This window comes from Channa argus, chromosome 16, assembly GCF_033026475.1.
Source record: "Channa argus isolate prfri chromosome 16, Channa argus male v1.0, whole genome shotgun sequence".
NCBI lineage: Eukaryota > Metazoa > Chordata > Actinopteri > Anabantiformes > Channidae > Channa > Channa argus.
The window spans coordinates 11,164,170-11,180,720 of NC_090212.1; the positions used below are offsets into that span (position 1 = coordinate 11,164,170).

A 16,551-nucleotide genomic window follows, 5' to 3' on the forward strand; every position below is an offset into this window, starting at 1 on the left:
AGAGGAGTCCTGCAAGACATTATATGACCCCCCCCCAATACACACACACACACACACACAAAACATCATAAAAGAAAGGGGTGCCTTTATTGCACAACCTATAAAGTTAGCTAATAATAAAAAAAACATTCATGGCGTTATTTTTGTAAACTTTTTTTTTAGTGCCTAAATCCTTTGCAAAGCAGGCCAGGTCACACTGGAGACACATACCTTGGCAGGTGTGTCATGCTGACTTGTTTATTTATGTAATAATTTCATAATTACTCATTTATCATTGGTACAGTGACTTTGTGTTTTTTCCTAACAATTGATTCATTCTCAGTTTCACCCTTGCTCCCTTGCTCAGTGGTAACTTTAAGTAGTCCAAAGATCAGAGACATGTCACCTATAAAACTGCACAGGGGCGTCACCTCATGGATAATACTGATATGGTAATAAATACTTTTTTGAATTTAAATGCTTAAGACTTTTTCTTATGCTGCAGAAGTCGCATAAAGCATGCTTTTCATGTGTCCAAATACTTTATTTTGAAATTTCGCATCGCCACCACTGAAAAAAAAAACTTTTGTTTTGCTTATTTTACTTTTCCTGTGCACAAGTCAACCAATTTGGGCAGATTAGCTACTAGTTTACGGTTTAATCTGACTGTTTGTATAAGTGAACTCGCAGTCTCAAGCTTTAAAGGCTGAAGCTTTGAAAGGAGGCTTTTGTAGGTGTATGTCCGAAGGAACATTTCGATACTGAGTCTACAGCAAAACCTTGTTCTTCCAGTGTAGTGTGGACTCAGCACGTTTTTATTTTACATTTAGTGGCGCTGAGGTACGTCAGTGTGAGGCCGAATACAGTCTGTCGACTGATTATTCAAAATCTTTCCCCACTACTGCTGTGCTTTTTCAGTCAGGAAGAGAAAAAGGTAATGCGGAAGATAATAAAGCTCTCATAGTTGTGTAGTGCGCCGGCGCGCGCGCGTATCTGAGTGAAAGAGCACGAGCTACGCCACCAGCAAAAAGGGGTTCCCTTTACCGACAGTAGACACGGAGCAGAAAGGCTGATGGAAGCGTTTTAACGCGAAAACCCCGGTCCATCGACGACGAAGGAGTTTGGCAGAGTAGCGAGTGACCGCCTCTACTCCAACTGCGTCTGAACTTTCTGGAAGTGAAATGTCCAGATTTGGAAAGTGAAGCAGCTCTGCTCCTCTCGTCGACCGCTCTCACGACAAATTTGAGTCACAAATGCCCAAAGAGTGTAGGAGAAAAACCTCCAAGGACTTTGGGCTCTCTGGGACTGGAATAAACGAGGGGCCTCGGTCAGAGCGAAGAGCAGCCGGGAAGCCGAACGACATTTGCGATGAGCTCCTTCAAAAAGCCGCTCAAATCGCCCCGTCGCCCGAAACCGGAGCGCCGGCTGTGATGGATGCGCGCCGGGTGCCTCAGGTCACCATCACCCCGGAGGGAGGCGGCTCTTCACGGGAGATCCAGCAAGAGGACTGGGATGATGCAGTGGACGGTAAACTGCGCAGAAAGCTGTCCAACTCCTCTATCTCCTCCACGGGGTCCTCTATTGCAGAGTCCGAGGATGATTTACTCAGCGACAACGAGAGCAAAAGCAAAGGCATCATCACGTTGGAGCACCTGGTGGACACTGGAGAGGTGAGATGCAAAGTGGTAAAGGTCTGGTTCAGGCTGAGAGAAGACTTCCATTTGAACAGTTTAGTTTGGTTTCCATTAGGTTATTGCAAGGGTTTAAAAGTGAATCATTTCACAGTAGTGGTAGTTTCCACATAGAGAATGCGGTAAATAATTTAAAACACTCTCTGCTGCCTCCTTGTACAAATGACCTAATGTTACATAATGCACGATTTAATCAATACAGCAGAAGCATCCTGGGACAAGCACATTTCAGTTTGCCACAGTGATTTCATGACTCTCTCTGTAAGCATCCTTTATAATTATCCAATTACGTTAAAGAGGGGATGTTTTGAAGGACAGCAGCAAATCGAGAGCAGTCTGCAAACTATTTCCTCACAGAAGACCACTGGGGTCTGTTGAACTGCAGAAAGTAGGCAATTACTGAGTGATAAAAGTATTTTTCTGTGTTTGTTTAGTTGGTTTTTCACGTCGTGTGTCTTTTAAGTCATTTCTGCAGCAAAGAGGTCTCATGGGAATTTACTCACTTCTACATTTCAGGAACTATTTTTTGTTTCTGTACTGATTCACGCACTCACACACACGCTGCAAAGCCTGTTGCTTGTTTCAAAACCTGGGAATTGTCAGTTGTCAGAGATACCGGTCAGAGTTAATACTCCTGCTGTTATTTGAGATCAGGCAAGAAGTAAGATAAACAACTTCGGCAAGGAGAGTGCACGATAATCTTCAGGAAATTCAATTTGGCCCACTGAAATCATTTTACCTCCTCTCATGTTTAATGGGCTACCAGAGCATTTCACATCACCTTCATGTATGAACTGAAACCACAATGGAGAAGCTGCTGAAACCCAGACAATCATCTTGACTATTGCTCAATATCCGAAAAGCTAATTAAGATTAAATCTTAATTCCTTGTTGTAAGTGTTGTAAAAAGAAGGCCCGTTTTTCATTTTGATAATGGCATCTTTTATACCAATAATAAACTTGCGTAAGTCCTGCACATTAACATGAGTAATCACTGGTGCAAGTGAAATGTCAACTCAGTAAGTCATTGAATTGATATTACACTTTAGGTTCTGACCTTTAACACTGTGCACCCCTCCTTCAACACACACGCTAGTGTTGAAGGATCGGCCTTTGGTACAATAGACGCTGAGGGTGGAAATTTGTTTGCCTTTGATATTCTTAGCTGATAACATTTGGTTTGTGCCTGGAAATACTCACACATGTGTTCAAAGGTAGTAGTGTTCTATAAATTTCACAAGCACAAAGCTGAATATCCTATAATTACTTTTAAATGAAATGACATTTTTGCAGCTGCAGCGCTTTCTATGCTCTCATCCCTTCTTCATGAGACATGTAGCGAAGTTGGGTGTGAGTCACCTCTACTCAGCCTTCTAGTAACAAGATAGTCTGCTTTTTGTCTACGCAGTCCCTGTGTTTGACTCAGGTTCAGACTTACATTGGGCGTGTGTGTTTTTTTGGCGTTCCCACTTGTCTTTGCTTTCTCCATACAAGGTCTGTAGCTGTCACTTTTAAACTGAATAAGCTTTGCCAGTTAAGCTTGTGCATTCATGTGCGAGAGAGTTTTGCTGAACATCACACTGTGTATTCAAGTGAGGCTGAGTGTGAAGACTTTGCCAAATAAAAGTCCACACAGGCTCTTAACTGCCTGTTTTGGACGTTGTAACTTGAAATGAAAAAGAATTGGTCATGTTACCTCTGAAAATAGCCACTTCTATGCTTCTGCCCCTTCATCCCACACATCAGCCCACACACAAACACCCACACACACATAAACACACACACACATGCAAGTGTAGTACATGTCATTGTGTAATAATGTTTTTGTGGTCAGTAGCCAATTTGGGCCTTGGCCTTTGACATTTAACAAAGAACCACTTCAGGAAGTCAAATGCACTTGTGTATCAGTACTATGCCTCTGCCAATTTTCCCTTTAATGCATGTGCTGTTTATTATAGATCATTTTCTAGTAGACTGTGCATGTTAAAGGGCTTTTGAGTAAAACAAAACAGGAGAGAGCAGACAAATGTAAACACAAACACACCCTCATCGTTGAAATGAGATGAATTTGACAGTGTGTATGTTACTTAACTTAATAATGATTATACAACTTTACATAAGAGGCATGATTTATAATGGCTGACAAATAAAATGTGTCTAAGTGAGTCACATCGTCTCACGAAATACATTGATGGAAATTGGTGAAATCTGCTTTCAGCTGTCAAAAGTTCCTTGTACCACTCTGAGATCAGCATTGTGTTAAGTCAGTGTTTCAGACACTAAACATAGAAAAGGTGTGTCTAATGCAACAGAAAACAAGTGTGTGGGGTTTTGAAGGAATTAACTAGAAAGCAAAAATTGCCCTGTAGCAAGTAGTCTGGGAAAAAACTAAGTACATGTACTCAAGTACTGCACATGACTTAGGTAGAATGGACTTTACTTGAGTATTTAGATTGTCTGCTTCTTTTTACTCACACTGTTGCATTTCAGAAGCAACTTTGTACTTGATAGTACAGAAATTGTGGTTTATTTAGTACAACATACTTGAAGCAAGTTGTTTGTTTCTTCTTTCCTGTCCCACTAAGTATCGATCAACCTCTCAGATTTATATTGCGTCTATGATAAAGCCGAGCAGTCTGGGTACCACACAGCAAGAAATTAAATGTATGTATGCATTTAAAATGTACAGTAGCTCCACTAACACCCACCTTTAGAACCCACGGCATTAAAATGATGCTTATGCAATAGAATAGTCATAATCATTGCAGTCACGGTGTCTATTTTATTGCCAATTGAGTGAATTTATTTTGAAACATTTCACCATTTTTACATTATACTTTATTGTTTGTTATATATTTACTTTATATTTTTGCGCTTCTACTTAAGTGGACAGTCTCATTATCCATCACCGCAGTTACAATATGTAGAATTTAGTTTGTCAGCTGTTTGATTTAGAAATACTACCTTTATAATCATCTGTGTTGTTTGGTGTTATTACATTTTTCTTTAACATTTTTGTAAAGAGAATATTTGGAACATATTTGCATGTAACACATGCTAAATACTGGACAGCTGAACAGAATTTAAGCTCCAAATCATTCTTATGATATACTGTGCACATATTAATCAGTACAACTAGACAAATTAACACAGGCAAAATAACCAAGTTAACTGGCAGGACTTTTCAGTGAGCAGCCTATCAGTGTCCTGTTGTTGTGAGATGCTATTACATAACACCATTGCCTGTATTCATTGGACTAATAAGTCTTTAAACGTTGCCTGACATTCTTCATCCACTTGTGCAGTCATTTCATGTTGTCCAGTTTTCTACAGCAATATGTAGCTGGGTGAATGTGGTGTGCTGCTGTCCAAATTCACTGGGAAAGTACTTTGGCTGTGCTGGAAGAAATAAAAACAACTGAGATCTTGTTGAAGTTTATATTTATAAACTATGTTTTTGTGAATGTCCTGTGGAATTTTAGTTACAGTTTAAAGACAGTTGTTTAAACAGTTTAAATCAGTTGTGTCTCCACAATATGTCAAGAAGAACAACAAGAAGTATTTTGTCACAAATTCCACAAATAAGTACAGTATACGGTACAATAGGCAAACCAGTTTTTTTTTTAGTTCTAATTTGAGAGTGAAACCAGAATGGAGGCTGGAGAAAACAGTGTGGCGTGAATAAGATGACATTTCAGTGGGAGATATTGTCTAGAGAGTTGCAGGGTCATTACGTTAATGTCAAAAGTTTGAGGAAATGACAGCACATTATTCCACTTAATTTAAATCAAACATAAATTAATTACCAATCACATATTATCTGCCTGCATTTACTGACAAGCCAGTAAAATGTAAGTACTTGCAGCAATAAAGCAAATGTATGTGATGATCAAACACCTTCCTTTTGTTATATCTTTAGTAATCAAGTAGTTGTGAAGTGAAGCATAGCACTGACATTCAAGAGAGACTTGTCTGGCTGCTGCAGAGTTCTGCTGTTAGTGAGGATAGTGAACTGTGAAACACTCAAGCATGAGCTGAGTGCCTCACTAACAGGAGAGTCCCTGTTTTATTTCCTGTTTCAATCAGAGCACAGAATGAAATGACCTCCCCAAGGCCTAAGGATAGGATCTTTGAACATGTAATACTCGACTTACAACACCTGGCTGCAAGTTTATTTGGTTTATTTTACCATGTATCTATATCATGTAGAAACATAAAAATCTGTTCATTAAAATGTGTGTTATTTGAGATTTTGGTCTGTTTTCTTGGAGAGAAGAAAAAACAGGCAGTTCCCCATAAGTGTGAAGCACTACTGTGTCTCTGTGAAAAATGCAAGCTGTCACTGTGTTTTTCTGTGTATGTGTGTGGCAAGAGTCAGAAAGACAGGGGAGGAGAAAGCGAGGCTGGTGGGGAAGGAGTTCTAAAGCACACAACCATTAAAAAAAAAAAAAACATTTGTGCTAAGAAAAGATAAATTGTTTGTCTGGGTTTTGTGCTGTCAGATATCGATATTGAATCCTGAAGTCTGTAAGCTTGGGTTATTTGGTGGTACCTTGTCGGGGTTTAACTCAGTTTCGAACAGCTTGATCAAAGATGACTGATTATGCATATATAGTTACATTCTAAATTCATGCCTTCCATATAAAATGGTGGCTTTGGAGGACCATGTGAAAAAAAGCTGCAGGGCCATCAACACACCAAACTAGAGTTGCTGAATAGAGATGTTTAGTGCAGATATGTGTTTCCATAGAAATGGCATTTAACTGACCTAGATTGACAGCTTCACACAGTGGAAAGCTTAAAACCTGGTGTCAGATTTAATGGGTAGAATTGCTTATTTGATCAGGTTTACAGAATATGTGGTGGACCAAGGTCAGTGAACCTTATACCACTTCTTCCTGTTCATTTATGTAAATAAGGACACTGACATAGACCCGAAAACTTAACTCTGTGCCTGAAAACATTTTTTTCTTGTCTGTTTAATTCACACATCTTTGATTTCTCACCTTCCCAGAGCAAACCATGGTGGAAGATAAAGACGATTGTCCACTGGCCCTTCAGTGCTACTCAGAGGAGGAAGCTAAACTGGGTTCAGCTAGCTGGGCATAAAGGTATGACCAGTTTAGATCATATCATATTCTGTTCAGACCATCACATGCTGTTTGTGACACTCTGTAAATCATTGTTGTGCAGTCGAGATGGTATCAGTATTGTGTCTTTTTCATGTGTGTGTAACTTCACTAGCAGCTTTAGGGAATATGCAACAAAATTGAAAGTTATCTTGTCCTAGGAGGTAAATGCAATTTAAATTATGTTCAGATTAAAGAGACACTCCCTAGTTTCGCAATTACACCCAAATGTGTTCCCACATGTACAGGTTAGTACAGTACTGGAAATTTACTGGAAATTCAGAGCTTGTGTTTTTGCCTTTCTCATGTTTGTAAATACCTGAAGACTGAAATATTGGTCTTTATGTTCTTTCAGGTAACTTCAAAGCAGCAGATGAGGGCACCATCCTGAAGAAGTTCTCTGAAAATGAGATGCAGTGTTTTGAGAAGTTGAAGGGTGATGCACTGCTCTCATTTGTGCCTGATTACCATGGTGTTGTAGAAAAAGATGGAGAGTCTTTCATTCATATGACTGACCTTTTGGCAAACTTTGACCTTCCCAATGTTATGGACTGCAAGATGGGTGTGAGGTAAGGATGTACCCTTTGATTTACATAAAATAGACATGTATTTCCTTTATTAAATGTATATAAATATTTTTACTATTAACCATCGGATTTGTTCATACAAGTGTGAAAAATGTTTAAGGAGCATTACTTTGTTATAACATTTTGCTAAACTTAGTCCCAGTTTAAAAAGACTGTTTTCCACTTTCTTTCTATGTTTGATGTAATGTGTTTTTTTTTGGGATGATTTAATGAGCGGCAGTCTATTGACAGTACGTGCTGCCTAAGCCGTTTTTGCTTTACAAGGGAACACCTGTTGTAACTGCAGGCTACATGCTTGGCTTCCTGCCCCAGCAGGCTGGGTTCCTCACTGTATCATGTGAACAAGAACAGATACACACACACACACACACACACACACACACACACACACACACACACACATACACAAACACACACATATGCACACCAACTCGGGCACGCACACACACTTACTTACATACATGCTTGAATGCACACATCAGTGTATACATGCACACCTTCAAGCATGCAGAAGCATGCACGCACGAATATTCGCCCGATGAAGGTTTTACTTCCGGTTCAGCCGAGCTTAGACATACACACTGACTTGACGTGCAAACAGGCACACATATTAGCAATAACCTCACACACACACACACACACGATAACATGCACACATGAACAAATCATTTTATTGTCTACTCAGTGTCTGTATGTGTCTGTATTTCTGAGGCTGCGCATAAACACAAGCACATTTACACACTCAGGGTGTCCCTGGAGACTCCCCTTTGTCAAAAACACTCTCAACCACAAAGTTGCAAAACCACCAACTTGCACAAACACACACTCAGTCTTTCACACTGTTCAGTGCTGTGTGCAGGAGTCTCCTCTCAGCTTCCCTTTTCAGCACAAAGGAAGTAAAGCTAACAAACTGAAACTGAAATTCACATCTGTGTGCCCATAACTGTCTGATATGAATATGATGTGTGTGAATGTGCTGCTGTATAGTTTACTAGAATAATGTGTGTATATATAAAATATGCATTGTATTGCTTTCAACTGTGCAGTTGAATATTGGCATATTCCATGTGCATGACAGAACGTCATGAAAAATGAACTAATCTCTCATATTAGTGCAGCAAAAAAATAAAAATAGCCTCAGAAGTAGGGAAGTTTTTATATAGAAAAGGTTTGTCTAACAGAACAGTTTTTTCTTTTTCAGATTGTCCACAGGGCTTTGATTTATATTGTCAACAACCCACATTTTTTAATTGGCTTCATAACTATGAACTATAATTATGCATCTTAATAACTTCGGGTGTGGATGCAATACAAACACTTGAAATAAATGCCAGTAGAATGTAAACATGTACCTGAAGGTTTGTTTTATTTCCTGCTCTTTCAGGACATATCTAGAGGAGGAGCTTGTTCGAGCAAGGGAAAGACCAAAGCCGAGGGAGGACTTGTACAAGAAAATGGTGGAGGTGGATAGCAATGGGCCAAACGCCCAGGAGCATTCGCAACGAGGTGTCACTAAGCCCCGCTACATGCAGTGGAGGGAGACCCTGAGCTCCACCCACACTCTGGGCTTTAGGATAGAGGGGATCAAGGTAAGGACACATTAACAGGATATTATCCTCCAAACTACATGGGAGGTTAACTAATGTACATCTACACAGTTAAACAAGAAACAAAAAGTAGAATTGCATATACAGTGCATAAAGAATTCATGTCTATATCATAGTATTGTGAATGCAAATTTGTGTTGCTGTGATGCAGCATGTGCATTTATCCAGCCATGGGATGGATAATTTAAACCTGCACTTAGCTAAATCAACAATATGTCATCTAAAAATGGCTGCTCATAGTGTCAAACCTACAGAGAATTATTGCCCAACTCAGCAGTTCCTCTCAGCTCAAACTAGTTTGCTTCAGCTCATTGTCTTGCAGTTTATGTTTCACTGTTGTTGTTTGTCATCAGTGGATGGCTGCAGGTACCTGTAAGGAAGCTCAAATATGCTCATTATACACTAATTCCTCAGCACAAAACAACATAAACACAATGTTACTGAGTAGCTGGACAACACAGGGGAACATTTAGATGCTGAAGAGATTATCCACCCAGTGGTGAATTAAATATAATGAACGGAGAGTGAAGAATGAGTTTGAATTCATCAACTGGGTAAAAACACAACTTCAAATGAATGACAATGAGTATCTGGAGGATGTTTCAGTAGGCAACTCTTTGCAAACATGTTTGTCTTATTGTCATTATCAGGTGATAATCTGTTTATAGAAATAATAATCATTGAAAATAGGAAAAACATGTATAAATCTAGTCCAGATGCATAATTTCCCTTACTTGAGTTGCTGCAGAAAAACAAAATACATAAAACAAATACCCGATAAATTATACTGTGTATATGTTAATACAGGCAAGTCATTTTTGTTCAATATTCTTATTCAGCTCGTTTCTTCTCTTTAGAAGTGTGATGGGACATGTCGAACTGACTTCAAGAAAACCAGATCGAAGCAGGATGTCATCCAGGTGTTCAAGGACTTCGTTGGAGGGAATAACAGCATCTTAGTACGTGGCAGTTACTTAGTGCACATAAATATACAGTACCATCATGCATTAAGGACACACACATAAAACATACTGTGTATATACACAAAGAAATCTTGCAGGCCTGGAAAACTACACCAATTACAAACACACCGGCTAAGTAAGCTTTCTCATCTGTCTACACTTTGTTATGTTAAAGCTGTAGTGTCCAATTTATGCAGATAAGGTTTTAAGAAAGCTTTAATTTGAAATTAAAATAATGGGCTTTGGGTAATACTGCTCTTTCACAATACTACTCTTTATTATCTTTTTCTTGAAAACAGAGATCTTACCTGAAAAGACTGTTGGAGATCCGACAGGCCCTAGAGACATCAGAGTTCTTCAGACAACATGAGGTGATGACTGATTTAAAGATGAGTGCCAAATCAAGGGAAAAATAAACATACAATGTCTAAAGAGTTGCATCATCATAATCATTTGAAACTCAACTTGAGAGAACACTTATTAAAGATCATATTTATGGTTTTGAAAGTGCTCAAAATCTCTTATAGTTGCTAAATTATGTTAAGATCTGGTGACTGTGTAGGTGTATTCTACAATTTGCATATGTACTAGCAGTAGTTCTAGTATTTAACAACTGTATTTAACCATTGCTTTTACTGTAAATGACTATCGGTTGGTCCATTCATTAATGAAGCTGCAATTTAACCATTTACATTTCATTAGCTATTTATTTTATGAAAACTTTATTTTAATTACATTTTTTATTTCATCCATTGCTTTTGCCTTTTTCCTCCATTTATCCATCACATTTAGCTCTTTAGGCTTTTTATTCTTTTAAGAAAACTGTTTTAAGCTCTGTACTCACATACTAACTAGGGGCCGGCTGGCTCAGTGCCTGGGAGGGAAGGGCATCCGGCATGCCAAATCAACTTGCGGAACACATTCTGCTGTGGCGACCACTGAAGGGACGAGCCAAAAGTCATTTGATCACTCACTTGCTAATTAGGTTTCATGCACTATTAAATTCATGTTGTGTTTGGTTTTATAGCTGACTTAATGTAGTGCATGGTAGTTCAAATCAAAATATAAAGACTACAGTACCAAAGACTTAAAATGTCTCACAAAAGTAATGTAAAACCTTTCTTGCTTCCTTAGGTCATTGGCAGCTCTCTTCTCTTTATCCATGACCACACAGGCAAGGCACAGGTCTGGATTATTGACTTTGGCAAGACCACAGCATTGCCAGAGGGCCGGACATTAAACCATGTGATTCCCTGGCTGGAGGGCAACCGGGAGGATGGTTACTTGTGGGGGCTGGAAAATCTCATCCACACACTGGAATCTGTAAGCAATGAAGTGACCAGAGAGGAAACCTGTTGCTCAGTTACCAAAGAAAACAGCCAAACTACAGAAGCAGATGGCCAGTGACCTTTGACTTATAAATTGGTTTAAGGAGCTCAAACTATTTTAATGGACACCGCAGAGAGTTGATTTGCTTTGGTTTATGTATGAACAATGTTTCATGGCGCTTGGGAAGTCTTTATAAAGCTCTTGAACTTTGGCAGATATGATATAACAAGTGGCCATATCTGGTACTGAAGGTAATTTGTACTTCTAGTACTGACACTGACACAAAAGACATAATGGACACTGAAAAGAGAGGAGCAGAGAATTGTCACTAGCTCAAGCAAACAAACTGACACTAATTCAACTTTCTACAAATTGGGCAGAAGTGAAAGTGTAGGGAATCTGCATTTCAGTTTGAGGTGTGTTGCATATGAAAGAAATGCTCATAAAATCCCAGTTAAATCATGGAGAGGATGAGAAATGAAGTCAGTCCGACTTCATACCATCTACTGTAAACATTACTGTAAACATCTGTTTGATATTACAAACCTCATTTATTACCACGCAGTTTTTCTTCAATATGAAACTTTGACTGGGTCACAGACCTCATAGTCATATGACTACATTAAAACACATAGTATAGTACAGAATAATGATTAAACTGTCTTATCATCTCACTATTTTGATAAACTGTCATTTATTGTTTATCAATTTGTATTTCTTTCAATTATTTACTTTCTATAGTCAAACTTGTATTATTTTTATTTTTTTTTCCTTCTTCATAATTTCTTGCAAACAGGTGCTGCAGTGATTGTTATAGCCCATTTGTTTGGTTCTGGGTCTTATCAGTGCTCAGAATATGAAATGTGAGAAGTGTTGTACAAATGAAATTACGGAAAATGTTTGTGGAATTAAAGGGCGAAAATAGTGTTATTTTTATTTTTTGCAGTAGAAAACTATTTTGACATCTTACATGTTGATCGGGACTGAGTTCACTCCTTTACATTTCCAAAACTCTATAACTGATCAAACTCACATTGATAAAATCAGTATATGTTGATTTATTTAGGTTAGGTTGGACAAAAAGGGTGAAAAACAATATATTGCATAGAAGGACTTTGCACTTTTGGTTGAGGTATAAAATCCTCAGCTACATAAATAATGCAAAAAAAAAAAAAAAAAAAAACTTAAATGAATGTAAACTAAAACACCATATGATCCATAAAAGTATACAATGGCTAAAAATGTCTTGCTAAAAATGAGCCTATAGAAAAGAATGTGAGCCTTTTGTTAATCTTTCTAAAAGATGTTATTTCCATGTGAACTGATAAGTAACTAACGACCAATCAAATCAGCTGGTCTGAAAAAAAAACATTAACATTAAGCCAACAGAATTCATATAGAAATAGAACCATTCATTTTACATAATAAAAAATAAATTCAAATTCACATTCAAGCTGAAAACAAAGATACATATTAGAGTAAAACTGCTAAACAATTAATAAGAATAACCTGAAACCATAAACGCCAAACAATCTAACAATCTCACATTTGAATCTTTGCTTACTTATGTAAAACTGAGATTCTTGTGGCTATATGTTTGGTATTTCAATGCTGAAAATCTCCCCCTGCTGAGTAAACATAGGTACTACTACTGCACCCGTAGATGCAGTGTGTGTGTGTGTGTGTGTGTGTGTGTGTGTGTTTGTTATATATATATATATATATATATATATATATATATATATATATATATATATATATATATATATATATATATATATATATATATATATATATATATAAAATAAAAAACGGCAGTGATTGCCTACACATTTATCATAAACAACAAATGAATAAAACGTATAAAATAAACCACAAAACAGATACAAATTCAATTGGTTAGTCCAGTTTAATCAAGTGAGAATGGAAATAGGGAATATTCTCACAGCTGCATGGTGATGATCAAAGTCTGTATGTTCACACAATTCTAAGGCTTCCTGCAGTCTGAGTAAATAGGAACACACAGGGGGCTGAACCTCAGTAATAATCTAAAATATACACGCTAAAGTGGGCTCAGGATAACTTATTCTCTGTGGTTTATGCTAAGCGAGTCAGCAGGTACTTTGTGATCTTCTCATCTAACAAAATAATAAAAATAACCATTCCTTTAACATAATCCAAGTGTCAGAGAGGACATTTAGAGTAGGGGAAAAAATTAGATCGTCTATGAACATCAAGCTAAAGTCACTCAGAGCAAACAACAAAGTATTAATCTCCCATGTTTGAAAAATTACAGTATTAAGAGGTTTATTATGTCAGGTAGGGACATAAAACATAATATGGCAAATCAAAGTTGGCAATCATGACTTCCATACCAAATCTGACTTCCATACCTGATCGGTTGCGGCCCAGGTTAACAACTACCGCCACCGGTGCTGTTGAGCTACAGGCTGCCGGTGAATATTGGTCAAAGAAGGAGAGGAGAAAGGCATGTTTGTAGGCAGAGGGAGAAGAGGCCATGAGTCATGAGTGTAGGACTGACAGTGGGGACTTTGAATGTTGGGACTATGACAGGGAAGGCTAGAGAGTTGGTTGACATGATGCAGAGAAGGAAGGTGGACATACTGTGTGTCCAGGAGACCAGGTGGAAAGGTAGAAAGACTCGACGCTTAGGAGCAAGGTTCAAGTTGTTTTGGATAGGAAGAGAAATAGAGCAGGAGTTATCCTGAAAGAGGAGTTGGTCAGGAATGTTCTGGAGGTGAAAAAAGTCAGACATCAGACATGGTGATGAGTATGAAGCTGGAAATTGAAGGTGTGATGTTCATTGTTTACATTTACATTTACATTTAGTCATTTAGCAATGTTGTTAGTGGTTATGCCCCACAGGTGCGATGTTAGTTAGAAGAGAAGGAGAAATTCTGGAGTGAGTTAGATGAAGTGATGCAGAGAATCCACAGAAGTGAGAGAGTGGTGACTGGTGCAGATTAATGGACATGTTAGTAAAGGGAACAGAGATGATGAGAATGTGATTGACAGGTTTGGTCTTCAGGACAAGAAGGCAGATGGACAGATGGTGGTAGACTTAGCAAAGAGGATGGAAATGGATGTATTGAATACTTTCTTCCAGAAGAGGCAGAAGCATAGAGGAGGTAGAAACACTCAGGTGCACTACATCCTGTGTCAATGGGAATTAAACAGGAATGAGGACATCAGAGGCACAGGTCATGTTAGATGTTTTGGAGATAAAGTCAGAGCCCAGATTGAGGGTTTGGACATGTTCAGAGGAGAGACTGTGATTATATCGGTAGGAATGCTGAAGTTGGAGCTGCCAGGCAGGAGGTCTAGAGGAAGACCAAAGAGGAGATTTATGGATGTAGTGAGAGAGGACATGAAGTTAGTTGGTGTGAGAGAAGACGATGCAGAGGACGGAGGCACATGATTCACTGTGGCGACTCCTGAAAAGGAACAGCCGAAAGAAAAGGGAGAATGTTATTGCAGTTGTTTGGTAGGATGTGTTTTCACATTTTTTAGGGTGAAAGCTAATCAGTCACATAGGTGTCCCAACTAGTATCCAAACTCTAAAGCAAATGTAAAACTACAAATACAATGGCTCCCAATTAATTGTGATTTAAAAGAATTGACTGCTGGAACTAAAACATCCAACTGAGAAAATTTATTGTTTCTCCTTACAGCTGAATATTTTAGGCTTCGTAGAAATACTAGTTCCAACAAAGTGTTCACAATACTGCAACCTGTAAAATCCCCAAAGCTTTAGTGAAAAAATAAAACACAGCAAAAACAACAAACTAAACGTCCAGTGTGTAAACACTGAGAAAGTTTAGCACTGTGTGTCCAGTGTTTGAGGTGCAGTGTTCAGCTACCAGTGTACCAGGAGGCCACAAACTGCTCTCAGTCCAGTGTCAGCTCTCTGTATCACAGTGCAGAGGGGTGCATGTGTCTTCCAGCATTCCAGGAGCTTTATTCAATTGATGTTGTGGCTCTGACAATGATGGAGCCCTCGTGGTCGTGGCGTTTTAATACAGAGCTTGAGTTTCGGTTGGTGAAAAAGTGGCCCTATGTAACATTTTGGTTTAAAACCACTTAAATCCCTTGAGCCAATTGTTAGACTGGGGTAACGCTGAGGTCTTCAGACAGAGAAAAGCCTGAGTCTCTGTCGCGTGTGGGTTTCTCAGCTTTGGTGTGTCTCCTCATATCCTCGTGTCCATAGCTGGCATGGCGCTTCAGCAGCAGCTTGGGCATGTGAGATGAGGAGGTATGGAGACCTAACGCCAGCCCCAGGCTTGTCCCTGAGGAGACACTGGGTGCAGAGCTGGTGTTTGTGATGGCTTCTGAGGCTTTTGGCACAACCAGGGGCAGGCTCTCTGCCTCGTAACTTTGCTCATCATAGGCATAGTTGACATTGCCACAAGGGAAAGTTTGTAGCTTAGCCAGGTCCATGCCGGCCTTTGAGGAGCCACCTGCTGGGGTCTTATGGGTGAATGTGTTTGGGGCAGCTTGAGTGTGGCAGGAAGGGAATGGAGTTGAGGAAGTGCCGAAGCTGGTGCTATCGGTGTTATCACACCCAGCCTCAGTGCTCTCTGAGGGTGCATTGCAGGTCTGTGTGTTGGTGGCAGAGGAAGCGGAGCCTGAGAGTGGCATGGACTGAGTGTGAGCCAGTGTTTTCTTCCCCCTGATGTTTTCCAAAACCCAGGAGCCGTATGTCGGGTTCCACAGGTTCTTAGTTTTGTTCTTCAGCCGCTGGCTCCCAGAGGTGGGGCTGTTTCTGGTGCAAGGCCTGTGGTGGGGAGGCTCAGGGTGGAGCCAGTGGCCTCCTGCACACATGCCTGCTGTTGCTGACAAACCAGGGGCAGGAACAGGCTCAGCCCAACACGGTTCCAGCACTTCATGGCATGATGTCACTTCATGGTGGACAGGTTGGGTTCTCTGTTGGAGCAGATGAGGTTTGGTGGGCTGTGGAGGTAGAGGGGTGGAACCCAATCCCAGAGAAGGAAGACCCATCTGGGAGGAAGAATCCTGGGAAGCGGGGTGAGACACCAGAAGTGGAGTGAGCCTGCTGGAAGTTTGTTCAGAGGGACGGATTACTGTGCTGCTATCATCCTCTGTTGTTGGGCCATATTCCACTGGTAAAGGTGTGTTGATCACATCCGGGTCCTGGTAATGAGAAGTAAGACAGACACATAATAAAAACTATATTTGCACTTAATGGTAGTAGTATAAGACAAAAAATAGAAAGAATAGAAGAAAAC

General features: G+C 39.5%; 2 protein-coding genes across 3 annotated transcripts in view; one reads left to right on the forward strand and one right to left on the reverse strand.

Annotated features, from left to right (window-relative positions):
- Positions 1–695: 695 nt before the first annotated feature.
- itpka (inositol-trisphosphate 3-kinase A) lies at positions 696–11,794 on the forward strand. 2 transcript variants are annotated; one of them, XM_067480743.1, is made up of 7 exons: positions 696–1,649; positions 6,685–6,781; positions 7,155–7,368; positions 8,771–8,975; positions 9,851–9,952; positions 10,255–10,326; positions 10,811–11,073. In XM_067480743.1, the coding sequence occupies exons 1-7, from the start codon at positions 1,233–1,235 to the stop codon at positions 10,895–10,897; spliced, it is 1,194 nt and encodes a 397-aa protein (XP_067336844.1). In that variant the 5' UTR covers positions 696–1,232; the 3' UTR covers positions 10,898–11,073. The 2 variants fall into 2 exon arrangements, with proteins under 2 accessions (XP_067336844.1, XP_067336843.1); XM_067480742.1 differs by lacking the exon at positions 10,811–11,073 and adding an exon at positions 11,090–11,794 and having other exon boundaries at positions 796–1,649.
- Positions 11,795–12,327: 533 nt separating this feature from the next.
- ltk (leukocyte receptor tyrosine kinase) overlaps positions 12,328–16,551 on the reverse strand; it is a 45,245-nt gene continuing 41,021 nt past the window's right edge. The window contains exon 29 of the mRNA XM_067480746.1: positions 12,328–16,456. Coding sequence (XP_067336847.1) covers positions 15,407–16,456 — 1,050 coding nt within the window. The 3' untranslated portion in view covers positions 12,328–15,406. The remainder of the gene's footprint in view (positions 16,457–16,551) is intronic.

Coding starts and splice junctions, on each gene's coding strand:
- itpka (XM_067480742.1), top strand. CDS start 1,233: ATGCCCAAAGAGTGTAGGAGAAAAACCTCCAAGGACTTTGGGCTCTCT. Junction 6,782..7,154: donor TCAGCTAGCTGGGCATAAAG/GTATGACCAGTT, acceptor ATGTTCTTTCAG/GTAACTTCAAAGCAGCAGAT. Junction 7,369..8,770: donor GACTGCAAGATGGGTGTGAG/GTAAGGATGTAC, acceptor CTGCTCTTTCAG/GACATATCTAGAGGAGGAGC.